Genomic DNA, 27,336 nt, shown 5'->3' with positions numbered 1-27,336 from the left:
GTCACCCCCAACTCAGAGCTCAGACAGTTGGTCTTGTGGGTTTGCCTGAGACTCATTCCCAGGGCGCACACTTCTGCATGACTCCTGAGCGGTCCTCTCCTTCCTGTAGCCCCTAGACACAGCCTCTTCTCAGGGTGTAGGATGTAGGCTTCCCATGTTGTGACCTATCTGCACACTGGTGTAGCTCTAGGTTCTTCTCCGCTGGGATGTGTCCAACAGTTTGGGAAGAGTCCAACTCCCCTGGGATCCCAGAGCCTCGCATAATTAGTCATTCTGAGTAATCACCTGGCTATTTTCTAGGGGCCCTGGCCAAGCTCTCACATGCTACCTCCAGGGTATTTGTGCAGCTTTCCCACTCCCCTCACCGCCCCCCAACAGATAAAGGGCTCTGTGGGTCTTTTGTTACCACTGTGCCCTAGCAGAGATCAGCCAGCAGCAGGATCAGCTGGGCCTACAGGATGAGGTAAAGGCAGACCAGGAGGGCAGTGACACTGTGGGACCAAGAGGGTAGCCATGCGTGGGGCCAAGCATTGGACCCCTCTGTAACCTCAGCCATGGTGACTCAAGACAGGGCTCCCTGTGTTGCAGATAAGGAAAACGAGGTGCAAAGGTGCCAGAGAAGGCGGTGCTGAGCCAGATGTGATCCCAAGACATGACTGTAGTGCTGAGATTCTCACCCTGGGGCAGCCCCTCCTTCCAGAGACAGGGGACAGTGTCTTACTGTGTTCTGATGATCACCCCAGAGAAAGAGGAGAAAGAGTCTGGTAGAAGATAATGTAGGCCAGGGATGCTTCAATCGTCCCGCTGTGCAGAGGAGAGCCACCACAGTAAGTCACTCTGGAGCAGGAAGTATAACTCGGTACTAAAAAGACCATGCTTGTCATCCTGTCCCAAATGCCAATGGTACCAAAGTGGAGAAAACATGTGTTACAGCCTCAGCTAAGAACATCACGGTGGTGTTACCTGCAGGGACTTTGCCCAGGGCAGTGGGTTAGGGCCATAGAGGATGGCAGGGCAGGGCAGGGCAGTGGGGCCAGGTTGTCCAAGCCCTGTCCCTAGACAATTGATTGCCAGATCAGAGTGGTCAAGGCAAGGGCCAGTTCTAGGAGCAAGGCCTGTTGCCTGCTACTGGCACTGACTGCCACCAGTCTCAGAGAGAAGGGCACTCTGGGAGAACAGCTGCCAGTTACAAAGGTTTGCAAAAGTCAGGGGTGGGATACTAAGCTGGACTAGGCCCTGAAGACAGGCCTAGCCTACTTCCTCCCTCTGCCCACAGGGAGGCTTCTTAGCTGCCACCAGAGCTTTGACCCCAGGAACACTTGTTTCTGCTCACTCACAGACTGTACTGTTTGGAGATACAAGGAGCTGGCAGAACCAGCTTTGACTATGACATCCTTGGTCATGGGCCTATTGTCACACAGTCCCTATTGCTTTTCGACCCTATATACTTTCACCAAGTTCCACAAGGAATGCGGGGAACCATGGCGATAGCTTATTTGGTAAAGTGTTTACAGTGCATACACGAGGGCCTCAGATTGATCCCTAGTTCATGTAAAAAGCCTGGACATCATAGCATACACATCCCAGTGCTGGGGAGAGATGGGCCCCTCTCTAGGGCTGGCTAGCCTGCCAACTTAGACTAATCAGCAAGCTCCAGATGAGTTTTCAAAAGATAAATAGTTTCTGAGAAATGACATCTGAGGATGACTTCTGGCTTCCACGTGCATGCACACCTGCATATACATATATACCCATGCACATGAACATACAGTATACATACACACTCACAGGGAAGGGAAGAGAGGGAGGGAGGGACAGAGAGAGCCCCACAGTCTATTCCACATTGCCAGCCTCTTGCTATGCACATCACTTCCTGAGGGCCAGGGTAGAGCCTCTGAGTTTCCCAAGCTTCTGGTTTCCAAGTGGTGCCAGGAAAGCAGGAGGAGCTGGTGTGCCCCGAGGACAATAAGCTTCTGAAGCCTAGCAGCCTGAGGTGAGGGATGGGGAACTGTATGACCCTGATCATTCATGCACATGCTTCCTCGTGATACACAGATAGATGCACATCTGGCCACGATCCAGGAAGAGCCCCATAGCAAGGGGCTTGCTTGTTTCAAATTTAACCAAGAATTTTACACAGGAGCTAAGGAGACCGCCATAAGTACACTGACATTTATCTTAGACAACTTGGTGGTGACTCTCTGAAGATTTATATGTTGGAAACATGTGCTTGAGTTTGGGAGTGGTGTTCAAGAAATAATCGAAAGTAAATCAGCTGTAACGCACAGGCTCCCAGGAGTCTTGTCTTCCTTCACACATGCTTATGCACTCTCCTGCTGGGGGGTTGCATGATGTGTTTTGTGTGCACGTATGTTTGTGATGTGCTCTGGCTGTAGTAACTGAATACACCTGTTGATGTGTCTGTGGCAGCAGAGGTTGAAGTCAGGTGTCTTTCTCTATTGTTCACCACTTTATATTTGAGACAGAGTCTCTCTGTGAAGCTGGAGCTCACTGATTGCCTAGACTAGCTAGCCAGCTAGCTCAAGGGATCTGTCCATCTCTGCTTCCCGAATGCTGGGGTTACAGACGTACTTCACTGGGCCCAGGATTTTACGCATGTTCTGGGGATCTGAACCCAGATCTTTGTACTTGCATGGGAAACACTTCCTAATTTAGCCATCTCCCAGCCCTTTGGTGTCCTTCATTAACAAGGCAGGTGTGTGGGAAGGTGGGAATGCCAGTGTGTGACTCTGTGACTCCTGGACAGGTGTTCCTTCCACAGAAGATTCTGGGGAGGCAGCTTGAGATGAAGGGGAGACCCAGGGGCCTCTATACCAGAGGTCTGATATGCTTGCCCAGTTTGTAACCTCATGGTGACTTTGGTAAGTCACGTGGCTCTGAGAACACGATTCTCCTTATCTTTAGATTAGAAAGTCTCTCAGGCAGGCGCCTGAGGTGTCTGTGAGGACCAGGCAGGTTATTGTGTGTGAAAGTGTTTAGCCAACAGTGAAGAAGTCCTATGCAAATGGAAGATGTGTTGTTATTACTGAGATAACACTGGTTCAGACAGGAGCCTTACCCAGCAGGGAAGCATGCTTCAGATCCCAGACTGACTGGAGTAGGCGGCTTCCTCTGCACCTTTGATTAGATGCAGCCTCTGCTATGTCCAAGATACTTGAGAGTTATCAGCAAACAGGACAGGGAAAAAGCCTTACCTTTTGGGAGACTGCACCCTAATGGGGTGGGGGATAAAGATGGGGAGAGAAGCATTAACATAACCAGGAGGAGGTTGTGTAGACTAGGGGAGCTCTAAAGTACTACTGAGAAAACCGAGCAGAGTAAAAGCAGTAAGGATCTTAGAGGGGAGAGGGAGGATGCAGGTTTCTTCTCATTACTTTATAGCGAGTGGAGGTGTGCATGGGCCACGGTGCACATGTGGAGATCAGAGGACAAGGTGCCTGAGTCAGTGTGTGTCCTCCACTGTGTGCATCCTGAGGATCTAACTCACAGCGTGGAAGCAAGCCCTCTACCCCTTGACTTATCTCTCCAGCTAGGTGCTACAGGTTTTTGTTTTTATTTTGTTTGAGACAGAGTCTCACTGTGAGCTGTGACTGGCTCTGAACTTGCTGTGTAGATGAGGCCAGAAACTCACAGAAATCAAGGTGTGCACCTTCATGCACAGTCTAAGGCTATAGTTTTCAGTAGTGGTACAGATTGTGTCCAGATGAGAACAGACCTCCAGGAGGTAAGAGCCCTGCAGGTGGTGGAGGAAAAGCACCCCAGGTAGGAGAAAGCCAGGGTGAAGCTGGAAAGTACCTGGCTTCCAAAGAGCCACAGAAGGCTATAAGGAGAGAGTCAGGAGGCCAGAGCAAGAGTGGGGGAGGGGATAGAGGGGGGACTGCAGGACTTGGGTCTTACTGGAAATCAGATAGGGAGCCTGGGGGGCCCAAGCCCCCACCAAGTATCCTTTTTTATGGTTTTGGTTTCTTTTAGCAACTGTGATTTTTACTGATGGGTGACAACATCTTGTTCTTGGCTATCAGAACTTCACAACTGGAAATGCTGCAGCTGCAGGAGGCTTGGGCCTCCCTGCTCTGCCCATTCTTCCTATACGTAGACACACATATGCATCTTGACCTGTTGAGTGGCTGTGTAGGGTACCCCTCTGACTGCGGTGCCAGGAGCAGACTGAGGCAGGGTGGGAAGCTGACCGCTTAGCGCTTGTGGTCTTGACCTAGGGGATAGCAGCAGAAAGGCAAGAAACTTGGATTTTGGAACCAGAGCCAGGGGAATTATCTTTTCAGAGTGAATGTAAGTATGAGAGAAAGTTGGGATTTTAGAGTGGCTCAAGAACTGGGGACCTGGGCCATTGGAAGAGGGAAAGAGTGGAGAATGAGGTAGAACTTAATGAGGAAGTAAGTTTGAGCTGTCAGTTAAAGAACTGAGTGGAAATACTGAGTCAACAACTAGAATTAGCAGTCTGAGGGCCGGGAGAGAGGAAAACTTCAGAGGTAAACCCCTGGTACCTAGTGAAAACAGACCTTCAGGAGGTGGTGGTACCAGTCAGTGAGACCTGACAGAGGACTATAGGAGCTGAGCTCTTCCTCTCGTGGTTCCCCAATATTAAGAGGGAACATGAGGATCAGGACAGAGGAGAAGCCTGAGGCAGGAGGATAGCAGGGAAGGAAGCAGTTTCCTTGGTCAAATACTGTAGTGTGCTAAGCAAGACACAGCCTGGGGTAGTGGCATTGGACAACGTGGAGGCCACTGGTGTTCCTGACAGGGACACTCTCGGTGGGCTCCTTTCACCAAGGTCCATTCACCAGGATTTGAGTTCCAGAAGGAAAGACAACAAGTGCAGATACACTCTTGAGAAGTTTCACTGAAACTGCAAGAAGTAGGGTGGGGAGAGTCCGAAAAGGATAGGGAAACAATCCTGTTATGTACTGGCAGGAAGGGTTCACTAGAGACTGAACGTTGATTGTAGGATGAGTGGGGAAGATAGTCAAGGGTATACGGAAGGAAGGTTAAAATGCTACACATTATGGAATAAAGTTGACCTGCAGTGTGGCATGGTGGTAAAGAATTGATTTAACATTCATGAGGCCCTGGGTTCAATTCCCATCATTCTGCATCTCCCTTGCATTTCCAGAGTTCAGCAGGGGACAGTGGGCCACCAGATGGCATCCTGGCCAGAGATGAGGACAGGTGTTTCTCTCAAGGAGGACTGGGGCATTCCTAGGGACACAGTGTTAGAATTGAGGACATGAGCAAACCTCCAGGAAACCATGGGGCTTCTTCCTGAATCTCTGTCCTCAGCTTTGTAGCAACAAACACTGAGGACTCCACTAGCATCTGCAGACAGCTCAAATAGTCAAGAAGTTTGGGACATGAAGTGATGGACTCCTTTAAAGCAGGGCATTTGGATACTATGTGAGGCTTCGGAGGGCGAGAGAGGCTATAGTGGGGATGATGGGCTGCCCTACGGAAGGGGCCCAGAGTGCCTCCATTGGCTCCAAGCTCCAGAGGAGGAGAGGGGAAAGCTTGTAGCTTTGTGTGTCCAGGCCCAGCCTATTCCCCTCCCCACTGCAATTTGCTCCTGAGTCTTGGAGTTGTCTCCTATCTAAGCCCTAGACTCTAGCCAAACCTGTGAGCTGTTGCCCAAGGAGGAGGCATGGTGACTGTGTGGGACATGTCCTTTCTTCCCAGGGTACGACCTAGTTCAACTACTAATGCAGTCCTGCCTACAGGCAGAGCCACACTGGGGTGCAGTGGGTGCTAGCATCCTTCAAGACTGCACAAAAACATGACCCCACACACCTGCCATATCCTCAGAGATGGGCACCTAGCCTGGGGTGGCTCCTTTTTATTTTTTATTTTTCATGGCGCCTTAAGCTATTCAGAGTGACCTGCTCCAAGAGACCACCTAATTAAGGGAGGCCTTGAGGGGGATGAAAGAAAACTGGCTGTGAATCCAAAACGTGCCTTCCCTCTGGGCCAGCGGGATGCTCATAGCCCCAGAGGCCGGCTCTGCGCTCCTCCTGCGACCAGCAGCCTCAGCTCCCCGGTGTTTGCAGTTCATTGTGTGTGCGGTGTGTGTGGGGGTGGGAGGGGTGTCAAGGAGCATCCCATTAGACTGAACAGACCCACGCAGGCAGAGAGGAAGGAGGACCGTGCCTTCAGCTAACCTTTATCATGTACCTGCCCACGGCGCAGGACCCTGGGGACCCCACGGTAAGGTCTTTCCCTCATGGCAGGGGGCCCATGGTGTGGTATGTGGTGTTGAGGGCACAAATGAGGTGTGGCAAGGGACAGAGAGTGACTCTGAGGAAAGGACGGAGGGAGGCCGGGTGTCCCTGAGGACTTCACAGAGGAGTGGCAGACAGCAGCTCAGACCTCGCTAGGAGCAGCACCCACTAATTGTGGAGCTGTGTCCCCACGCCTCTCCGCCCCTCCCTCCCCACCCTTCCCTCTTGTCTGCCTCAGTTCTTTTCTGTCTGGAGTCTTTGGATCCCTGAGCAAGAAAGGTCCTGGATGGAATCCCTGGGCCAAGACTCTCCTGTTACTCCTGAGGAGGCAGGAACGGCAGATAACAGCAGCTCATCCAAGGTCACACAACTGTTTTGGTGTCCTATTTTTTTCTCTGTTTTTTTGTTCACTCATATTTGCTCTGTGTGTGTGTGTGTGTGTGTACACATGCAAAACACAGAAAGGCAAAGTTACACAGAGACAGCGCCTCTTAAGCAGTAGGCTGTGTGATGGGCACAGATGTGTCCCGACAGTAAGGGGAGCACACAGCTGCTCAGGCAGGGGAGCCACTGTGATGGATCCCACAGAAGGATTGTATCTGCCTCTCAGGTAGGGTAGGAGTGAGACTGTTGAGGTCTCAGAGGCCTTTCCTACCATTTTGAGGAACTGGGCCTGGCTCTAAGTTCTAGACAGAGTTTCCAGGGGACTTGGAGCTTAGTCACCAGACTCTGGGTCCCCTTACAAGTCCCAGGATTTCCTGACCTAAGGAGAAGGGTGTGGGGCTTGCTTAGATTTGGGATGGACCATGTCACAGAAATCAGAAGTCCTGGCCCTGAGAGCTCCAAAGAATCTCTCTTTACACTCTCCCCAATAAAATAAGGGTAACTGTATTCCTCTGAGGGAAGTTTTACTTCTGGGGTATAGGGAAAGCTGACAAGAGAAAGGGGTCTCTCTGGCAAGCCGCCCTTTCTCCCTCTTCTCGCCTTTGTTCCTCCCCCCCACTCCCTCCCTTCCTCTCCCAGCCAGCTTCTCTTCCCTTCTTCCAGCCCTCCATTCCCCTTTCCCCACCCCCTCCTCAACTCCCCCCTTCCTTGTCCCCAATCGGGACCTCCACAGAGGGAGGGACCACAAGACTCTGGACTCGGCTGTGTCTAGGTGGCCATCTTCCCGCAGAGAAGGAGTTAAGTCTCTTTCCCGCATCCCTCCTCCCTTCTCCGCCTCCCCTGGCCGCGGTGGAGTCCTGCAGCTGGGCCCTGGGCTGACCTTCACCGGGAGGGAGGCCGCAGCGCGCATGCTCGGGCTGGGGACCGGTGCGGGCGGAGGGAGGGCGGTGCAGGCCCGGCGGCCCGGGGCCCCCAGTGCACCGGCTGTGGCCGCTCGCTCCGCACAGTTGGGGGCGAGGCGGCCGGGTCCGTCCCGCGGGCCGCAGCGCACCGCTCCCTGCGCGGGGAGCGGCGCTTTGCCATTTGGTGCTGGTCGTGCTTCTGCGAGGGAAGGAGAGATGGGGGGACGACAGGGGGGACTCCGGCTCCGGGCAGCCTCGCAGGCCGCCCTCCCCTTGCCCCAGACACGCTCTAGGCCTGCCCGGGTGTGGCCTGTGCCCTGTCGGGTTGGAAGAAGTCCGGGCTCTCCGCAGGCACTGTGGGCGGCATGTTGCTGCCCAGCGCCCTAGTGGCACTGAGCTGGTGGGGATCCTGGTCTTTGTGAGAAGGGCTCCCTGACCAAGAACGCCCCCCCTCCCGCACCGGACCTGCTAGAAGAGCATGCTAATGTGTCTGCTCGCTTGTGAACCCAGCTTCTCGGTGGGGGAGGTCAAGGTGGCCCCTTGTCCCTGTGGCGGTTTGTCATATATGTGCCCCTAGGTGTGTGTTTCGGGTTGTGTACACATAGCTGCCGTTTGTGCAGTATGATACCCCCTAGAGGGATGGTTTGGACCTGACTGATGCTCTCCATCTTCCTAGGACTGGTATTCACTCAGCCATTGGTGAAACCACGTCCCACAATCTCCTTTACCACCAAGACCACCCCTGTAATCTTTCAGCTCACTCACAGATCTTGTGCCCCTTTCTCCTTTGGTCATTCCAGACCCCTACAGCTGAGATGCCAGCCCAGCTACTATCTTCTGCTTTTCCTAAAGCCTAGCGGTATCTGCAGACCCACTCCAAGGACTGGGGTTTCCCATTCCCTGCTGGAAGTAAAAGTAGAGGTAGCTGTGATGACTCAGATCTTCGGGTAAATGGCAGAAGTACCACCTGCATCACTGGCTTGTTGCACTTCGCAGGTGCCCTCAACTTTCGGTGTTGTAGAGGACCTGTACCCAGGCCTGGGGGAGACATGGGCGCAAGGCCAGGCCCTGCCCTCAGGAGTCACAGCCTCCTTGGGATACCAAACCCAACACACCTGAAGCCAAGAGTGCATGAGGCATTAGTCCAGTTTCTGGACAAGATAGATGATACCAGCCATTTGGAGAAGACCAGGATGTGTTCCCATGAGTGAGGCCAAGGAAGACTCCCTGCAGGAAGCAGGGTCTGACCTGAGCCTTAAAGGATGAGTGGATGGGACAGGCGGAGGGCAAGTGGAGACATTCCACAATGGCAGAAGAGCCTCGGACTAGGGGGTGAGTGGGGGTTGGAGGAGCAGCTGCACCCAAGCAGATCATCACTCCAGCTACCGGCGCCTGTGGCTGCCGGGGTCAGCCAACCCTGAACCAGTGGCTCCCGCAGCACCTATGTGAACAAAATGTTCTCTCTAATCGTTCACGGTAACAGTGGGCACCCGAAAGGACAATGACAGCTAGGCATACTACCAGGACCTCCAGGAAACTTAGGTGCTGGCCATAAAGACTCCTGGGAGAACCAGCCCTCTCTGCCTTGCCCTGACCAGTGAAGACATTCTGAAGGGCCAAAGGTTAGGACCCCTCGGTGCAATGCTGGGTCTTGAGGGCTCAGTTTTAATGTGTTCCCACAAATCCTCTCAGGCATTGTCCCACCCTCATCTGAATTCTGACAGCTGCAGTCCCAGCAAGCCCATAAATGTGACCCTTGCTTGTCCCAAAGCCTGCGGACTCCTCCTCCAGAAGGTGGGAACAGGCGTGGCTTCTGGCATGGGCGGGGCCTGAGTTCAGTCTGGGGATCTCACTATCTGCCCCCTCTTTTCTGTTCTTCCTCCACTCCGGGGTCGGCCAGTTTTCTCCACATGATTCCTTTTGGGGCTCCCTCATCTTTCCACTTCACACTCCTGCTTTCTCTTCGGTCCTGGGGCGGACCTCACCACCCCCAACCTCTCTGGGTCTCCATGCCAAAGCCATCAAACCCTGTTTGCCTCACTCTTTCCTTCTTACCCACCCAAGTACCCATCCTGGCTCGGCACCGTTCTCCACATTTACTCTTCCTGTTCTCATGAGCCCAATCCATGTCCCCTTTTCGGAAATACTTCCCCTATTGCCCTCTCTTTCTCACACAGAGACAAACAAAGACTCACAAGCCCAGAAATAGACTCCCACAGAGCTGAAAGACACAGGCCGTGTCCTGCCCCACACGCACGCGCGCAGCACAGCGGCTCTTGTGGAGGGAAGCACACAGACCCGGCGTTTGTCAGTGCACGCACATAAACATCCACACCCACAGCCACTGCGCCGTGCCACAAAAGGGTGCAGACACACGGTGTGCGAGACAAGGGCACACACATCTTGCGGACGCCCGGGAACCCGCCTAGCCCGGCACACCCACCGCGGCCGGCCCTGGGGCAGGAGCAAAGCCTCCTCCGGGCTCGGGCTCCCCCCCAGATTCCTTCCAGCAAATGTTTCCCTACTTGGCCTGCCTGGTCCCTGGGGAAAGGGCCTCAGAAATGCGGCAGGAGCCACTTGGGGGAAGAAAGTTGGAACTGCTTGTTCTCTGCCTGGCCCTGTCGGCGAATTCCCTAACCAAGAAACTATTTGTGGAGGAGACAGGGTGGCCGGCGAGCCCCCTGTCACCTCCCCCGGTGCTCCCTCCCCGTGTCGCCACCGGTGGGCCTCCAGCGGCCTGGGCGCTGCGCCGCTGCCCATCTCACAGCCTCCGAGCTGATCGGCTTGGCTTGCAGCTTATCTGCGCCGTTTGGACCACGCGGGGTGCACGGGAGGGCTGCTCTGTCCCCGCCGCGTCGCAGGCAGACCCCGGGCCGCCGGACTATTTCTGTCTTATCAGTGCAGGAATGCGGCAGCCGCGGCGGCGGCGGCGGCGGCGGCGGGCGGGCGGCGGCGGCGTGGGCCGTGGGCCGTCAGGGCAGCCCTGAAGGGGCCCCCTCCCCACTCCGCTCGAGTAGAAGTGTGAGAGAGCCCAGCAGGACTCAGAGGGGAGAGTTGGAGGAAAAAAAAGGCAGAAAAGGGAAAGAAAGAGGAAGAGAGAGAGAGAGTGAGAGGAGCCGCTGAGCCCACCCCGATGGCCGCGGACGAAGTTGCCGGAGGGGCGCGCAAAGCCACGAAAAGCAAACTTTTTGAGTTTCTGGTCCATGGGGTGGTGAGTGGGGGAAAGTTAGCGGGGGAGGGTGAGCGAGCTGGCTCGGGCTGAATGGAGGGATGATCGGGAGGGGCCGCCGGCGCGCTTCGGCTCTCCCACCTCTTTGGTTGGGGGGCGCACGGTCATGGCCCAACCCTGGGACCTTGCTGGCGCCCTGGCATCCGAACACGTCGCCAAGCGGTCGGCTGGGGATGGGCGCGCGGCAGCGGGGAAGAGAGGCGTCGCGTTGGCTTGGGCTCTTGTCAGGGGCAAGGGGTGGGATGTGAGCACTGTGTCCCCCCAAGAGGTGGGTCTCCTCTGTAGCTGACACGTCGCCCGTTCTTTTACTGGTGGCCCCAGGTGTTACCCCTGCCCTGGGGTGGGGGTGGGGTGGCAACTGGAACACACAACTAGGGTTGGGCTGCCTGTTGTCCCTGTTCATCCACTGGGACAGTGTCACTCTGACTGGCTCTGAGGAACTAGGAGCAGGTGACCCTGGAGGCACCTGAGAGCAAAAGCTCTCTGAATGAGGAACCTCAGCATCCTAGCAAGAGGGTCCTGAGGACCTGGCCCTGCTGTCTGAGCTGAGAGAGGCCTACTTGAGAGATGGACCCCAAGTTAAAGAGGTCAGAGGATCCATTGGCAGGCTCAGCCACCAGAACTTGATGACCTTAATACCTCAAAGGTGTGAAGGGCTGGAGTTGGGGACACACGAGGCCTAGACACCAAAGGGATGACAACTATACTGTCCTGCCACAGACATGTGAACACACATGAAAAGCCAGAGGGTACCCAGGGACCTAAGGAGGTAGATGATGGAGTTGAGCCCCTGGAGAGCCTGACAGAAGGGGGTTCCAGGCTTGGGAATATGCGATGGAGGGGAGAATCACTCAGATTTACTATGGCCAAATTTGGTTGTGACTCCAGGAAGCACCTTCTCTGAGAGAGGCAAGGGCCCCCCAATTCCTGACCTCTTGTGATGGTGGTACTAGTGGCAGGGCCCCAGGAGGCTCTTTCCTCTCAGGGCCTCTCAGTAAACCAGACAGTATCAGTGAGTGGCCTTGATAACAGGAGAGCAGCTGATAGGGGAGCCGGCTTCCCTGTGGCAGCCTGTCCTCTGCCCGCAGGGATCTCTGGGGTGCACTTCCCAAGGCAGTCCTGTGGGTTAGTAGAGTTACCAGTCCTAAACCTGGCTGCTTGGGGGAGTTGCTTTAGAGTCCCATGGGGCGAAGAGGAGGCTCTTCTATGGATTTGACCATGGCCATCTTTGGAGGTTCAGTTCTTGAGTGATCGAGGGCCCCTAGGTAGTGGGGAATGGTTTCCACCCTAGTGGCATTGGTGGTATGAGTGACAGAGTCAGGTGGAATGGGGGAGGCAGATTCAGGGACTGACTGGTTTCACTGTAGACAGATGGGCAGGGACAGCTGCTGGCAGAGGGTGTAGACCTTAGGGATGAGCAGTGCTGGGGTGGGAAGGTGGGGGGTTGCGGTGAGAAAGGAAGCCTGGGGGTTAGGGTTGGGGCTTCTTGATCCTGGGATGAGATGAGGAGTGTTTTGTGTTTGTTTATTTTATATTGAGACAGGGTCTCCTATAGCCTACGCTGGCCTTGAACTCACTATATAGGGGAGGATGGTCTTGATCTTTCTGCCTCCACCTTGAGACTGGGGATTACAAGTGTGTGCCACCATGTGCAGTTTATTTGGTGCTGGGGATCGAACCCTGGGCTTCACGTGTATTGGGCAAGCACTGTACCAAGCTATATCCCTAGCCTGAGATGGGGGTGTTTAAATAATAGAGTCTGTACCCCCATCACCTCCCTATTCCTCTGAATCAGTCCTACGTCTTGATTAGCCCTTAAACCTCAACTCCCTTCCCAGGCCTGAACAAGTGGACTCTGGAACACTCCGCTTGGATTTGCACCTCATCTGTTTTGATTGACTGCTAGAGGTGGTGGCTGGGAAAATACAACCCGCCTCCTTTCCCTCCAATTTCTACCCTTGCTGGGATGGGAAGGGAAATGGGTTATGATGTAGGCAGATAGGAAGGAGAAATGGATGCTAACATTGATGCAGCTTCCTTCAACCATCCCTGCCGCCCCCCCCCACCCCGCGCGCGCCCCGCAGCCCACTTCTAGCCCAGTTCCCCACTTGCCATTCAAAAACTCAGACCCTCAGGTGCCCTTGCCCAGCCTCTTGAATCACCTTGGAAGAAATAAAAGTAAGGAGGCAGGCTAAGTCAGAGACTTGGGAGTCCGCTGAAGGAGTTGAGACCAAGGATCCAAAACCAGGGGCCCTGAAAGGGAGAGGGGGGGCTAAAGTACAAAGCCCCAGAAGTGGGATGTGGAAATGAGCTCAGGAGATCAGCGCCTCGAAGCAGCGGGGAGCAGGGCCCATCAGGTGCTGCCTTTGCCGGAACGAGCTGGGATGACCTTGGCGAGGTCGCCTTTCGCTTTGAGCCCCAGTTGCCCCATCTGTCAATTGGGGATGAAAAGACCTGCTCTGACTAGCTTGCAGAGGGCCGTTCGGATGTGAACATCCTTTGAAAGGTTGAAAGGCGCCATTAATATTCATTTTTGCGGTACCTTGCACGGCTCCGAGGCTAGGCTTTGCCCTGGGCAATTGCCTGGCTTCAGTTAGCTTCCTGCTAGGAGACGGAGCCCCCTCCTCCAGAGCGGCGCAGATTCCCGCGCCCCCGCCCCTCCCACCAATCACTCCCACTCCTCGTTCAGCGCAGGGTTACCAGCCCCGGGTCTTGGAGAGGGGCGGGGACGCAGCACGCTGGCCTGGGGGTCGGGACCGAATCTGACCTGCCGGCGCCGGTTTCTGCTTCACCTCCTGCCCCACCCCCCAGCGCCCCGGGATGCCGTCTGGAGCCCGAATGCCCCACCAGGGGGCGCCCATGGGCCCCCCGGGCTCCCCGTACATGGGCAGCCCCGCCGTGCGACCTGGCCTGGCCCCCGCGGGCATGGAGCCCGCCCGCAAGCGAGCAGCGCCCCCGCCCGGGCAGAGCCAGCCACAGGGCCAGGGCCAGCCAGTGCCCACCGCCCCCGCGCGGAGCCGCAGGTGAGTGCCCCCCCCCACCCCCGGCGTGGAAGGGCGGGCAGGGGCGGGCAGGCAGAAGCCTCAGGGACCAGGTGGGTGAGTGATGGATATGGGAAGCCAAGAAAGGATGTTAGCAGCGACCAAGTCATTCTGGCTTGGATACTCTCTGGGGAGGGCTTAGGGGGCACTGGTCTGGTTCTTTTGTGTGCCCACAGTGGAGACAGGCTGCAATAGTCAGCTGCCAGTGTCCCTTCTCTGCACGCACCTCTCGCTCTCCTGCTTGTCACCTGCTAAATCCTTTTTCCAGTCCTTTACCCCAAGTTCTAGGTGATGTTTTAGTCTTTGGGGAGAGAGGCAGGGCTGGCAACAGACTGAGGGCTGAGCTCTAGCGGTGTGTTTTCTAAAGTGTGGTCCTCCGGTACCTCCCTGCCAGTCCCTAATCCCAGGCTGCATCAGAGTTCCTCTAGACCTCCACAGTCCCTATCTTGACAATGGGTGTGAATAGGCGGTGTAATTCCTCAGAGGGACCAGCTCTGCCTCCAGGCCACCGGACCAATTTATTTCCTAGTCTGAGAAGTTGGTGGCACTCCCATGGCCCCAGATGACTGTTGGCAAGATCCCTATGGGCCTCAGTATTTAGCCAAACACACGTGCTTCTTTTTGCACAACAGATGGGTTCTTATACAAGGTGTAATATCAATTTTACCTCGTTTTAAGTAGTTTTTACACATCAAGGAAAATCATTTATAGGTGACCCTTGATAAATTATTTTATAAAATGAATCATTATCTTCTATAGTAAATAACTCTTTGACTTGTGTATAAGTTAAGTTTTGTGTGTACAATTTATTTGAAATCCTTTCATGAGAGGCTTGCATAGTCTAAGAATGGGTCGGTTTTTTTCTTTAATGAGTGAGTGGCTTGCCTGGGCATAGAATAGGGAGGGGGCAGTGTGTGGGACTGCCACATGGGGGCAGTGTAGAGCTATCTTCTAGGCTGTGTGCACTCTTGGCCAGCCAACGGTTTTCTGGGTTGCTTTTGAAACAGAGAAATTCCAGGTGCTGTCTACCATAGGTCCAGTCACTTTGGTTCCAGTGTTGAGTCACACTCACATAGAACACTCCTGCACATTTCCAGGGTCCTTGTGAATGTGGTGTGTCCCTTGGTTGGCAAATGGTCCAAGACCACAAGCGCCTCGTGCCCTTAAACAGTCCCTTCCAAGCCCCGAGCGGCAGGGGTGCCAAGTCCCACCAGCTTCACACCACGACGGCTCCTGGAACCAGGTGGAAGAGTCATCTCTCCTCTTCTTGGAGCTCGGGGCTCTCTTGGGCATGGACCTCCTGCTTGGCAGGAGAAGAGGGTCCTCAGAGGCTGTCTCTTCTCTTCTGTCTTCCCCACCTCCCAGCTTTTTGCGAACATTTCTGCAGTCACTTTTGGCAGCATCTCCTCTTTCCCTAGTTTCTCCTAAGTCTGAATTCCTCTGACTCTGAGAATGTGTGTGCTGAGGTGTAAGGTGTGGGGGGTGGGGGAGTCCCAAGCCAGAGAAAGGACAAGTCGCCCTGCTTTCCAATGGAAGTACGAGCTCCATGTCGCGGTATAGCCCTCAGACGGGCAGACAAGCAGGCTGTGGGAACCCCAGCCAGGCGGGCGGAGATGTCGGGATAATTTAGCAGGTGGCCTCGTTACTCCCAGATCTGTCGCCATGGTAACCTGGTTTTTTCTTTTAAAAATGTACAGTGCCAAGAGGAGGAAGATGGCTGACAAAATCCTCCCTCAAAGGGTGAGTGCCTTTCACAGCAGCCCCCAGCCGGCCCCCACCCTCTGCTGCTCCGCCCTCCCCTCCTCCCTCAGGAGCAAAGCTTTGGGCTCAGCTTCATAGCCACTTTCACTTTTTGCTTTAAAAGCTCATTAAGAAGTGAGGCTCCCAATGTGAGAGGGCAGGGCAGGACTGAGGAAAGAAGCTGGAGAGCCATGGGGGAGGAGGGGCAGAACACAGGGCCTGGGGTTAAGGAGTGGAATGCCAGTAGTCTGAAGGCATAAAGGCATGGGACAAAGAAGGGACAGGAGATTGCTAGGTAAAGGGAACAGAAGGTAGCAGGAAGTCCTGGACATGGGAAAGGGCAGCAGGTGTGGGGCCCTTGAGGCCACCAAGTCTACCTCCCACTGTTTTAGGGAGGTGGCGGGATGAGGCTAGGCTCTTGTGCCTGCTGGGCTGCTGGTTGCTGCCTCCTTCCCTGGTGATGAGATGCATGGATTTTCCTGGAGGGAGAAGCAATCTTTATCCACACACAATGGGGCAATGAGGCTATAAAATAGAGTCCCGGGGATAAGTCCTGTCCACACTTGCAGAATTCCACACCCTGAAATCAATCGGACAGCTCCCCTGCATGTCCTTTGTGTCCTGTGATCACAGAACAGGCACACATTCTGCATTGCCTGACTGACAGCCCTGCTGCGACCCTGTTCCTCCTCCAGATTCGGGAGCTGGTCCCTGAGTCCCAGGCTTACATGGACCTCCTAGCATTCGAGAGAAAGCTGGATCAAACTATCATGCGGAAGCGAGTGGACATCCAGGAGGCCCTGAAGAGGCCCATGAAGGTGCCTTAGTGTGGGAGCAGGAAGAGGGCTCTAAGTCCAGGAGGAAGCAGGGTACCCCCGGGTGGGTGCACACAGCCCTTGTCCTGTGATACACTTTATTTCTACAGCAAAAGCGAAAGCTGCGCCTTTATATCTCCAATACTTTTAACCCTGCGAAGCCCGATGCTGAAGATTCTGATGGCAGCATTGCCTCCTGGGAGCTGCGGGTGGAGGGGAAGCTCTTGGATGATGTACGTCCTGGCCCAGGTCTCTCCAGGTGTCCTGGGGTGGGTATGGGCTGAGTCGAGGACATGTCTGTACTGGGAGTTGGGTCGTCAGCCCTGGTTGGGGTGGGTGGGCAGGCCTGGGGACAGTCTGGGGACAGAGGACTGCCTCTGAGCATACCACTTGCCTGCTGCCAACGTGGCCCATTCTGTGTCCATGGTCCCTGTTCTGCCCCCACAGTCCCTGTCACTTTCCCACAGCCCAGTAAGCAGAAACGGAAGTTCTCTTCCTTCTTCAAGAGTTTGGTCATTGAGCTGGACAAAGATCTTTATGGCCCAGACAACCACCTCGTGGAGGTAAGACAAGTTGCTTCTGCCCTTGAGTCCCCACCTTCCCGCCTACCCAAGGCCCCAAGGAAGCTGCAAATTTGGACTGAGGATCCTCCTAAAGTTCTCAGCCCCATCAATCCAGATGGGTCTGCAGGTGACCTAGCTCTTCCCCCGCCCTGGACAGTGGCATCGGACACCCACAACCCAGGAGACAGATGGGTTCCAAGTGAAGAGGCCAGGGGACTTGAGTGTGCGCTGTACCCTACTCCTTATGCTGGACTATCAGGTTGGTTTTACCCCTCACCTGCATATACCACCCAAAGACCCCATTCTCCTTCCTACTCATCTTCTTTAGGAGCGCACTGCCAAGGACCAGAAGCCCCATGCCCCTGAGTCCCACTTCTTCCCCCTTTAAGCTAGTTGTCCTGGTGACCTTTTCCCAGCCTCCTCAGTTCAAACTGGACCCTCGCTTAGCCCGACTGCTGGGGTTGCATACACAGAGCCGCTCAGCCATTGTGCAGGCACTGTGGCAATATGTGAAGACCAACCGGCTGCAGGACTCCCATGACAAGGAGTACATCAATGGAGACAAGTACTTCCAGCAGGTAACAGATGTCCTAAGTCCCGGGGTCTGGGAAGCAGGCATAGTGACCTAGCATCAGCCCCTCCCAAAGGTAGCCAGCTCTCTTGCTGAATCCCTGAATACCAGGAACTGAGTCAGGGTTATGGCCTCATCCAGGGTCTCATCCAGGCTCTTCCACAGTCTGTTTAGCTGCTTCCCAAGGGAAACATATCTGGGACCCTCCTGGGGGGAGGGGCAGTGAGCAATACCATTCTGTAATGTAATCTTCTTGGTACCTGGAGTTGGGATCCCTGGGATCCCAGTCCTGGGTCTAGACTTGGGGTAACCTGCATTGCTATCCTTCCTGCCTCTGGTTCTGTCTTTGGTGTGAAGGGTGGTAAAAGCTGTGCCATGCCATCACATGTAGCTGGCAGCTAAGAAAACCAGATTGTTGCAAAAATGATCTGGGAAAATTCTACCAAAGTAGAGTATTACTATTAGTGTATTTCAAAATAAACACAGCAGATAAATCTAAGTAGAAATAGTAGTTGGAATTTATTGAGCACTTACCATATCCCATTCCAAACACTTCTGTATTTTAATTCACCTGATCTTCATGACAACCCATGAGATGGAGATTGTTAATATGTCCCCATTCTAGAGATGAAGGCACCAAGACCCAAGGTGTTAAGTAACTTGTTCACAGAATGTGGCAGACAGGACTAACAACCAAACAGGTGTACTTAGGGCCCCTGGCTGGCCTCCCCATTAGTCATGCCTGTTTCTCCACCTCTAACCTGGCTCGTTGCCATGAGCACCCAGTAATCTGACGCTCAGTTTCTTTTGGTCTTCCCAGAATGGAAGTATCCAAATTAGTTACTGTCTCTTCACACATACACAGGAATGACCCCTCTCAATCCCACTTAGATTTTCACACATACACAGGAATAACCCCTCTCAATAATACTGCTTCAGATTTTTGACTGTCCCCGCCTGAAGTTCTCTGAGATTCCCCAGCGCCTCACAGCCCTGCTGCTGCCCCCTGACCCAATTGTCATCAACCATGTCATCAGGTGAGGTGGCCTAGCTTACTCCCACTGGGGAAAGTCTCCCTGCTTTCTCCACCCTCCTCCTGTACCCGCCCCTGCCCTACCTCTGGGCTTCTATGGGGTGTACCATGGACATCATAGGCTGGACTTCTCTGGCAGCGTGGACCCATCAGACCAGAAGAAGACAGCATGCTATGACATTGATGTGGAGGTAGAGGAGCCACTGAAGGGGCAGATGAGCAGCTTTCTGCTGTCCACGGCCAACCAGCAGGAGATCAGCGCTCTGGACAGTAAGGTGCGGCCTGAGCCCAGAGCTAGGGTGAGACCTTAACCAAGAGAGAGGACAAAATACTCAGACCACAGCATGGACCTAGGACTGAGGAACACACAGCCCTTCCCTGCTGAGAAGCTGACCTCCTTCCAAGTTCAGCTCTGCCCACCCCCTCCCCTCCCTGCTCAAAGGAAACCGGCTCTGGGGAATTGTGCTTCACAAGAGAAGCAGGTCCCCCACCTCCTTCTTCCTCTTTCATTCCTCGCCCACATCACGGGGTCAGGTGGAAATCATTGTCTTTCTACCTGCAGATCCACGAGACGATTGAGTCCATAAACCAGCTCAAGATCCAGAGGGACTTCATGCTAAGTTTCTCCAGAGACCCCAAAGGCTACGTCCAAGATCTGCTCCGCTCTCAGAGCCGAGACCTCAAGGTGAAGAGAGGGCTCCGGGAGCATTGGCACCCAGACAAGCACATGGGGAGGGAAAGGTGGACATGCAACTCAGGCAGGTGAGGTACTGGGGAACTCAGGACAGACCTCATGCTCCCCCAGGTGATGACAGATGTGGCCGGTAACCCTGAAGAGGAACGCCGGGCTGAGTTCTACCACCAGCCCTGGTCCCAGGAAGCCGTCAGCCGCTACTTCTACTGTAAGGTAATGGAGGCCCTTGAACAGGAGGCTTCCCTCTCCTCCCAGTGAATCCTTGCTTCTCGCCTTCCAATAGTCTTTGGTGCCACCTACACTTAACACCTGTCCACCATCCTACATCCCCATGCAGTAGTCTCCGGGATCCCAGACTCTTCCAGGGAAGGGGTGCCAGGAAGGGGTACCCCCTGGTCACTCACCAGGATCAATGTAACCCTGCCCCTGCTCACACTTCCTCTAAAGATCCAGCAGCGCAGGCAGGAGCTGGAACAATCGCTGGTCGTGCGCAACACCTAGGAGCCCGTGAACAAGCATCACTGTGGACCAGCCAGCCACACTGTCCAGCATAGGCCCTGGACTCTGGGCCTCCCTCCCCTGTTGCTGTGGGGTTGGGGGTGGGGGAGTGGGGAGGACTGGATTAAAGGTCACTCATCAGACAGCAGCAGCCTTGTGATCATTGGGGACTGGGAAGGGAGGGAAAGAGAGGGAAAAGGCAATGGAATCCTGTAGACAAACTCTCCACAACCCTCCCACAGATTCTTCTTACCCCTCTTCCTAAAAACAGTTTGGCAGAAGATACTTTTAATAGCATTTTCTTATTTTTAAAAAAATACAGTAACAAGCCCTCCATCTGTCCATCACCTTGCCTTGCCCTGAGGCTATGGCAGCCACAGGGGTGGGGAAGCTAAGTGCTGTTGGCTTGCTCCTGTTCAAACAGAGCCATGGCAAGCTGGGTACGGCCTCCCAGCCCCTCCAGATTGCTGAGGCGACAGCGGTGGTACAGTTCCTCACTGAGCCGGGGGCTACAGTCCCGCAGGGAGAACTTCTGCACCAGCCCTGGCTCTACGGCTCGAAAGAGGTGGAGCCCTGAGAACCGGAGGAAAACATCCATCACCTCCAGCCCCTCCAGGGCTTCCTCCTCTTCCTGGCCTGCCAGTTCACTAGCCAGCCGGGCACGGGCTGCCAGGTAGTCAGCATTGTAGAAGCAGCCCTCTGCCGATGCCTGCCGGTCAAATCTGCCCCCAACGGGAGCCCCCCGAGAAGGGTCCACACCAGGGGATGGGGGATCGGGGCCAGCCCCAGGTCCCCCTGGGGGGGATCTCTGTGGTGACAGAATAGGGTTGAACTCTTGAAAATGGACTGGAAAGAAGGCCTGCCAGCCAGATATGGCATTCATACGGCAGCGGTTGAGGACTTCCGACCCAGGTCTCGTCCACACGGTGGTAAGGAAGAAGAGTGTGTCCACCGGGTGTTTCTTGGAGATGACATCCATGAGTCGCACCTGGGAAGGGGCCTCTGCTCGCACAGCAAGCCAGGCCAACCTCGCCCCAGGGTACCGTCGTTCTAACTCAGCGGCTGCAGCCTTCACCCCAAGAAATGGGTCAGGGCCCCCACGGCCTTCCCGGGGCCCATATACCAACAACAGGGTGAGCAATGCATGTTCTCGAGGCTCCAGAACACTGGCAGCAAAGGCCTCAAGAAAAGCCAGGGCGGCCGGAGCTTCAGCCACCAGGAGCGGCAGCACCAGCTGCACCCGGGTAGCCTCAGTAACATAGGGCATTGGCAGGATTTCCACCCTGCTCAGTGGCCGCAGCAGGCTGACTCTGCGGGCCAGTGAGCGTCGATGCCCTCGCTGAGTGACAGCTTCCAGAAGCAAGTCGAGGGTGTATTCCATGCCCCTCGCGGGGTCAAAGCGCCTGTAGCCATTGAGCAGTCGCTGCTTCTGAAAGCGCAGGCGCGGCTGATAGCGCCGATTGAGCTGCTCCAGAGCAGTGTCCACCGCATCGCCTACGTCTGCCCTGCTTGCCCCCTGCAGCGGGCATTTGGGAGCCCCATCTGTACAGGCGAAGGTGTGCTGCTCTGTGAAGTAGTCCCAGCCCAGCACCTCGAAGCGAGAGTGTGGAGTGAAAGGGGCTGGGAGCCCAACAGGCCAGCTCAGCCCTGCCTCTCCCTCAGGAGTCAGCACGGTCAGGTTCCGGATCTGAGCCTAGGTTGGAGGGAATGCACTCAACATTAGTGCTGGTTTTAAGATCCCACCCGACTCCAGATGCCCAGGCTCTGAGGTTCCAACAGCAGCCTCCTGGCTAAACACCTAGTCCCTTGCATGTAACAGAACTCATCTAAAGTGCACAAAGGATGAGCAATACCCACCTTCCACAGCTGCTGCCAGGGGGATTGTGTGCTCCACAGAGCAAGTGGGTCTCGGCACGCAAAGCTCAACACTTTCACTCCCATGGCCACAGGACTCACATCCTCTTCACGACCAGACCTTTGCTCCTACCTATACCCCAGCTCTGGAGACCCACACTACAGAATTCCCCTCTTTTTAACCCTTTAGGACAATTCTAGAAGCTTGGGATTTTGTGGGTTGCTGTATCAGAGGAGAGCAGTGCTGTAGAGGCATTTAAGAAAGCTCCTGGGAGTTTACCTACACATTTAGTGGCACCTGAGTCAGCCCAGGGCTTACTTTACAATGTCCTGGAGCCCAGGGTCCCTTGTCCCTCTGGTCGTTTTAAATTTAGGAAGTTAGCCTCTTTTTACCTACTAGCCCAGCCCCCAGCTCAGCTGCCTCCTCCCTAAGCATCCAGTCATTGCCCTCAGGCACAGCTCACTGCATCGGCTCACTGAATCTCACTGCATCGGCTCACTGCCATCTCACTACATCAGCTCACCTGCAGCTCACTGCAACACACTGCATCAGCTCACTGAATCTCACTGCTTTGGCTCACTGCCATCTCACCTGCAGCTCACTGCATCAGCTCACCTGCAGCTCACTGCATCAGCTCACTGCCATCTCACTACATCAGCTCACCTGCATCTCACTGCAACACACTACATCAGCTCACTGCCATCTCACCTGCATCTCACTGCATCAGGTCACCTGCATCTCACTGCAACACACTGCATCAGCTCACTGCATCAGCTCACTGCCATCTCACCTGCATCTCACTGCATCAGCTCACCTGCAGCTCACTGCAACACGCTGCATCAGCTCACTGCCATCTCACCTGCATCTCACTGCATCAGGTCACCTGCAGCTCACTGCAACACACTGCATCGGCTCACTGCCATCTCACCTGCATCTCACTGCATCAGCTCACCTGCAGCTCACTGCAACACACTGCATCGGCTTACTGCCATCTCACCTGCATCTCACTGCATCAGCTCACCTGCAGCTCACTGTAACACACTGCATTGGCTCACTGCCATCTCACCTGCAGCTCACTGCATCAGCTCACCTGCAGCTCACTGCAACACATTTCATCAGCTCACCTGCAGTTGCTCTATTTCGTTGTAAGCCCGCTCCAACTCCAGGGCACTGAAGCGTTTGTGGAGGCGGTACATGAGGGTACCCTCGGAGACAGGGTGAACGGTGAAGGCGCTCAGGAACGCAGAGCTCCCCTCCTTCTCAGGGTCCCTATTCTTGGCCAGTTCGAAGGAGCGATACTGTTGTCCCTAGAGGACCAATTAGACAATCAATGCTGCACACATAAGCTGTTGCTCCCCAAAGCTCCCTCAGCCCTCCTTAGCATTCACACCATCCCTGCTGCTGCTTTAGGATGGACAGAAATGCAGTGGCTCCCCCACCTCCATTCCCACTTCCAATGCCTACATTTTGGAAATGAGAAAGCAAATAGGCAACTAAGGATATCCTCTTCCCCCAAGAACCCCACTACAGCCGGGCGGTGGTGGCGCACGCCTTTAATCCCAGCACTCGGGAGGCAGAGGCAGAGGCAGGCGGATCTCTGTGAGTTCGAGACCAGGCTGGTCTACAAGAGCTAGTTCCAGGACAGGCTCCAAAACCACAGAGAAACCCTGTCTCGAAAACCCCCCCCCCAAAAAAAAAGAACCCCACTACTCAGTGAGGATACAGTCACAGAAGCACCTCCCAGAAGGTTGGTATATAAGATGGCCTGCCTCTGGGAAGCTCCACCTTCTCTGGGGCAGCAGAGGGACCTCTGGACTTTCCACTTTGGGGAGTGGCCAACTCTAGAACATTTTCACATTGTCCTTAACTATGATGTGCACTGAATGTGGAAATGGGGTGGGGGGGTGATTTCTGGCACCTTTCTGGCTTTAGTGGTCCCTAAGGATACACGCATTTGATGGCCCCAGCGCTGTAAGGAGAGCAAGGGAGAACTGAAGGGGCAGGCTGGCGTCTGGGAAGGACAAAAGGATGGACTCAAGAATTCAGTTTGGATAGCCATCATTCATTCACTGCCAACCATTGGGGGACTGGGATTGCCTTGAAGGGGCTGTCACCTGGTGCTGTGAGACACAGCCGATGCCCAGGGTGTCGATGAGGCAGCGGCCGAGCCATTCATCAGGCCGAGCACTGAGAATGTCCCCTCGGCAGCCATCTAGATGTGGCCGCAAGCGCAACAGGAGACTCCGTGACAGCAAGTAGCCAAAGCCCCCATGGCAGTACCGGGCCTGTTCGCCTGCACCAATGAATTCCTCTGCACGGCCCAAGTATAGGTCCTGGTTGATGCTAAGGTGGCCAGCAAGAGCTGCCAATCGGGAGGCCTGCACGTAAGTATCATCCTGCATGATGAAGAACCAGTCATAGTCAGCCCCAAAGTGTGTGTGAAGGTAGCGCAGAGTCTCTGACATGAGCCAGGCAGGCCGCTCATCTCCATGAGATACCACCTGCATCCCTGCCGGAGCCCGGGCCCCTCGCTGCCCTGTGAAGTAGAGTAGTCGAGGGAAGTGATGTGCTGCTGTACGGTTAACAGCGACAGCTAGGGTGGACAGTGTGGCGCGAGAAGTCAGGACAGCTACCAGCAAGCGCTCACGAGAGCCCAGCTCTGTCTGAATATAGCGAGTCCTGTGGAGAGATCAGAAGATAAGGGGTCAACTCCTGAGTCACTAAGGGAGCATTCACCAGCTGGCCCAGCACATACATCCCTAGGAATGAAAGAGCTGGGATTAGGAAAGGGGAGAGTACCCCTTCTTCATCACTACTAACTAGCTCCCCATGTGAGTGCTCACTGTGTAGGAGATGCTGCACTAGGGGTAGGTGAGGGCAGCATCTGCTCAGGTCTATTCAGTGGGTCAGTGCAGGTACAGTTTTGTTCCAGAACAGTGGATACTAACACCAATGGGTGAGACTCTCAGCCTTAGGGAGGAGAAAATAGGAACAAACCAAGATAGGGAACAAGTGCTTCTAGGAAAGTAACTCTGAGTAGCAATGCAAAGCCAGCAGCAAGCAGCTCGAGAATGAGGATCAGTGCTGGGGACTGTGCACCTATCACCCTCACCTGAGCACCTTCTTGTAGGGCTTGTTAGGATCCCTGTAGTAGGGGACAATCCTGGGTTTGAAGTCTTCATCACTTTGGTCCAGTCCAGTTTTTGAGTCTGGATTCTGTGGCCCTCCTGGCTTCCCCACAGCCTCTACACAGGAATCTTCTCCCTCACCCTGGATCCAGGAAACCCGCAGAAGGCTCAGGCTGCATCCCAGAGACAGCCCCAGGATGAGAGGGAGTGCTGGTCGCAGCAGAGCCAGCAGCGAGCTCAGTCTCATGGTGGCAGGCCCTGACATTGAGTGCCCCAGGGCACAGTCTCAAGGAACAGTAGGTTGATGGGCACCAGACCAGCAGTAGCCCCACAGTTTTAACCAGGGAACCTGAGGTCAATGAGGTCAGCAATAGAGAAAGGAACAAAGTGTGCTGGCTTCCAGGTCCAGCATCCCACAAAGACTTGCCAACGCCCTATGCCTGGTCTTCAGTGGCCATGGTGCTGATCTACCCCTCAACAAAATACTAATGTCTATGTGAACAATGCCACTCACTACCAGGACTGCAGCCTGTAGTCCAGTAGAAAGAGGAAAGAGAGTGCAACGCTGCCAAACCTAACCCAGAAGAGGTTACATTCATCTGAAGCATGGCCTGATCTGAAAGTCAGCAGCACCTGATCAGCAGGGGTTAGGGAAAAGTGCATGCAGCATCCAAACGACAGTCCAACCAAAGGGCCCCACCTCAGCCACCCTGCTCTGTCCTGTAGGGATCATGGCCCACCATGTCTGTTCAGGCGCAATAAGGGCTCCGGACCTACTGCTGCAGGCTAGCACTAGAGAAGGGGTCAAAGTCTCCTTCCACCCTGCTCCCGAGTGTCACAGAAACCCATAGGTTCTAGTAACCCCCTCCTTGTCACAGAAGACCACTAGCCATGCAAGGTGAACACCCATCTGCCCACCCAAAGGAGGTAGACAGCCACAGTGACTCAGCACAGCTGGCCTCTCAGAGGAGCGCAATGGCTGACGGAGCCATCTTGCAGACCATCCCACTCAGCTGTCCACCTTCCTTAGAACAGCAAGAGACAAATTATAGGCACTCTTTACGTAGTTAGAGGTTACCAAATAAAGCAACCCGGGAGACAGCAGCAGTTAAGAGAAACGCTGAGGTCTGGAAAGGCCAGCAGAGGCTCACCACCTTCCTTCCAACAGGACCTCCGCCTGCACCAGCCAGTGCCCTACTAGGTCCCTTGGCAACCACAGCCCCGTGCCAGCCCTCGGAAGAAGCCCCAAAGCGAATCCTAGCCGGTTGTCTGAAGTCAGAAACGAATTGCCTACGTCCCCCGACTGCAGAGGAGGCCCGGCGTCCAGCTGGTTTGCTCTGCGAGCCTCGGCGGCGGAAAGCAGGATCAAGTGGGTGCTCAGTCCGATAAGGCCGACAAGGACACCCGACCCCCACGGCAGGCCAGGGCGAAGATGGGGCCGCCTCGCGAGTGACGAGACCAAGAGCCCACCCCGTTGCGGGCCGAGGAGCTCAGCTCAGCAGCCGCTGCCACCTCACAGCCTAGCCTTTCCAGGGCTTCCTCTTCCGCTGCCTGTCATTCACCCGTCTCTATGGTGACCACATCCGGCCCCTCGCTCCCGCCTCGCGCTCTCTATGGTTGCGGGTGCACCACTCTAATCATAGGTTGTGGTTCCTAAAACCAAGCCGAGTGAACCCCGACTGAACCAGAGATGATCCCTCACTTCAGCTCAACCCTGTTAGCTCTAAAGAAAAGTGCCTTGGGCTAGCCTAAAACTCTCTGTAGCTCTAAGGCAGTGAGAATTACTGTAGACAAGCCGTAGACACTAACACAATGCGGTAAGTCTCAAAGCTGGCAAGTACGGAATTAAAAATCAGTCAGATAAACTCACCATTTGAAGGTGCTTGCCACCAAGACCTGAGTTCCATGCCTGGTGAAAGGAGAGAACTGAATCTATCAAGTTGTCCTCTGACATCCACACGATTTTGCCCTCTTGTGCACGTGTACACACACACACACCAAAACAGGAAGAATTAAATTAGATTGGGATGTGGACGTGCTGAGACCCCAAGTTTCAGCAAGATTTATCCAGGCATAAAGCAGAGTTTTCCAGGTAAAGGAGGGAGCACAGGAAGGGCCTAAGAGGGAGGAGATTGACTAAGGCCAGGACAGCTAGAGCCAACTGCACACCAGCCCAACAGGAGGTAGCAGGAAAAGATGGCAGCGGGCTCCCTAGAAGGACAGTGCCACACCCAGAGGGCAACTTAGAAATATACAGGGACAATGTTGTTGCCAAATGATACCGGAGTATGTGTGCATGTGTGATGTTTGAAAGCTGTCCTGGCCGGGGGTGGTCGAACACATCTTCAATCCCAGCACTTGGGAAGCAGAGGCAGGCAGATCTCTGAGTTTGAGGCCAACTGGTCTACAAAGTGAGTTCCAGGACAGCCAGGGCTGTTACACAGAGAAACTCTGTCCTTAACCCCACCCCACCCCAAAGAGAACCAATTCTGCGGAATTTGTAGTATACAGTGTTCTTCCTGCATATCAGAAGAGGACACCAGATCTCATTACAGATGGTTGAGAGCTACCATGTGGTTGCTGGGACTTGAACTCAGGACCTCTGGAAGAGTAGTCAGTGCTCTTAACCTCTGAG

At 54.7% G+C, this 27,336-nt stretch overlaps 2 protein-coding genes across 6 annotated transcripts in view; one reads left to right on the top strand and one right to left on the bottom strand.

Annotated features, from left to right (window-relative positions):
- The window catches only part of Smarcd3 (SWI/SNF related, matrix associated, actin dependent regulator of chromatin, subfamily d, member 3), a 32,590-nt gene extending 12,736 nt beyond the window's left edge, over positions 1-19,854 (top strand). The window contains exons 1-13 of one of the 4 annotated variants that reach the window (XM_057762112.1): positions 10,115-10,745; positions 13,575-13,786; positions 15,502-15,544; positions 16,240-16,362; positions 16,470-16,608; positions 16,807-16,922; positions 17,080-17,181; positions 17,339-17,500; positions 18,433-18,530; positions 18,666-18,801; positions 19,089-19,211; positions 19,332-19,433; positions 19,668-19,854. In XM_057762112.1, coding sequence (XP_057618095.1) covers positions 10,668-10,745; positions 13,575-13,786; positions 15,502-15,544; positions 16,240-16,362; positions 16,470-16,608; positions 16,807-16,922; positions 17,080-17,181; positions 17,339-17,500; positions 18,433-18,530; positions 18,666-18,801; positions 19,089-19,211; positions 19,332-19,433; positions 19,668-19,721 — 1,488 coding nt within the window. In that variant the 5' untranslated portion in view covers positions 10,115-10,667 and the 3' untranslated portion in view covers positions 19,722-19,854. Of the gene's footprint in view, positions 1-10,114; positions 10,746-13,574; positions 13,787-15,501; positions 15,545-16,239; positions 16,363-16,469; positions 16,629-16,806; positions 16,923-17,079; positions 17,182-17,338; positions 17,501-18,432; positions 18,531-18,665; positions 18,802-19,088; positions 19,212-19,331; positions 19,434-19,667 lie in introns of those variants that run through there. The other 3 variants (XM_057762104.1, XM_057762121.1, XM_057762129.1) reach the window with 3 other exon arrangements.
- A 211-nt stretch (positions 19,855-20,065) lies between these two features.
- On the bottom strand, positions 20,066-26,240 carry Chpf2 (chondroitin polymerizing factor 2). 2 transcript variants are annotated; one of them, XM_057762095.1, is made up of 5 exons: positions 24,686-26,240; positions 24,075-24,252; positions 23,688-23,969; positions 22,698-22,880; positions 20,066-21,411 (listed from the first exon to the last, which is right to left on the bottom strand). In XM_057762095.1, exons 1-5 carry the CDS (start codon positions 24,964-24,966, stop codon positions 20,110-20,112), a joined length of 2,226 nt encoding a protein of 741 aa, XP_057618078.1. In that variant the 5' UTR covers positions 24,967-26,240; the 3' UTR covers positions 20,066-20,109. The 2 variants fall into 2 exon arrangements, with proteins under 2 accessions (XP_057618078.1, XP_057618067.1); XM_057762084.1 differs by having other exon boundaries at positions 23,688-24,252.
- Positions 26,241-27,336: the final 1,096 nt, after the last annotated feature.

This window comes from Chionomys nivalis, chromosome 1, assembly GCF_950005125.1.
Source record: "Chionomys nivalis chromosome 1, mChiNiv1.1, whole genome shotgun sequence".
Taxonomy (NCBI): domain Eukaryota; kingdom Metazoa; phylum Chordata; class Mammalia; order Rodentia; family Cricetidae; genus Chionomys; species Chionomys nivalis.
Note: the sequence above shows the minus strand (reverse complement) of the source record. Positions and strands in the feature narration are given on the sequence as shown.

Excerpts from the sequence above, each read along its gene's own strand:
- Chpf2 (XM_057762084.1), bottom strand. The coding sequence starts at position 24,966 with ATGTCAGGGCCTGCCACCATGAGACTGAGCTCGCTGCTGGCTCTGCTG. Across the intron at positions 22,881-23,687 it reads GCTGTGTCTCACAGCACCAG|GGACAACAGTATCGCTCCTT; the intron begins GTGACAGCCCCT and ends TTGGTCCTCTAG. Across the intron at positions 21,412-22,697 it reads ACGAAATAGAGCAACTGCAG|GCTCAGATCCGGAACCTGAC; the intron begins GTGAGCTGATGA and ends CCTCCAACCTAG.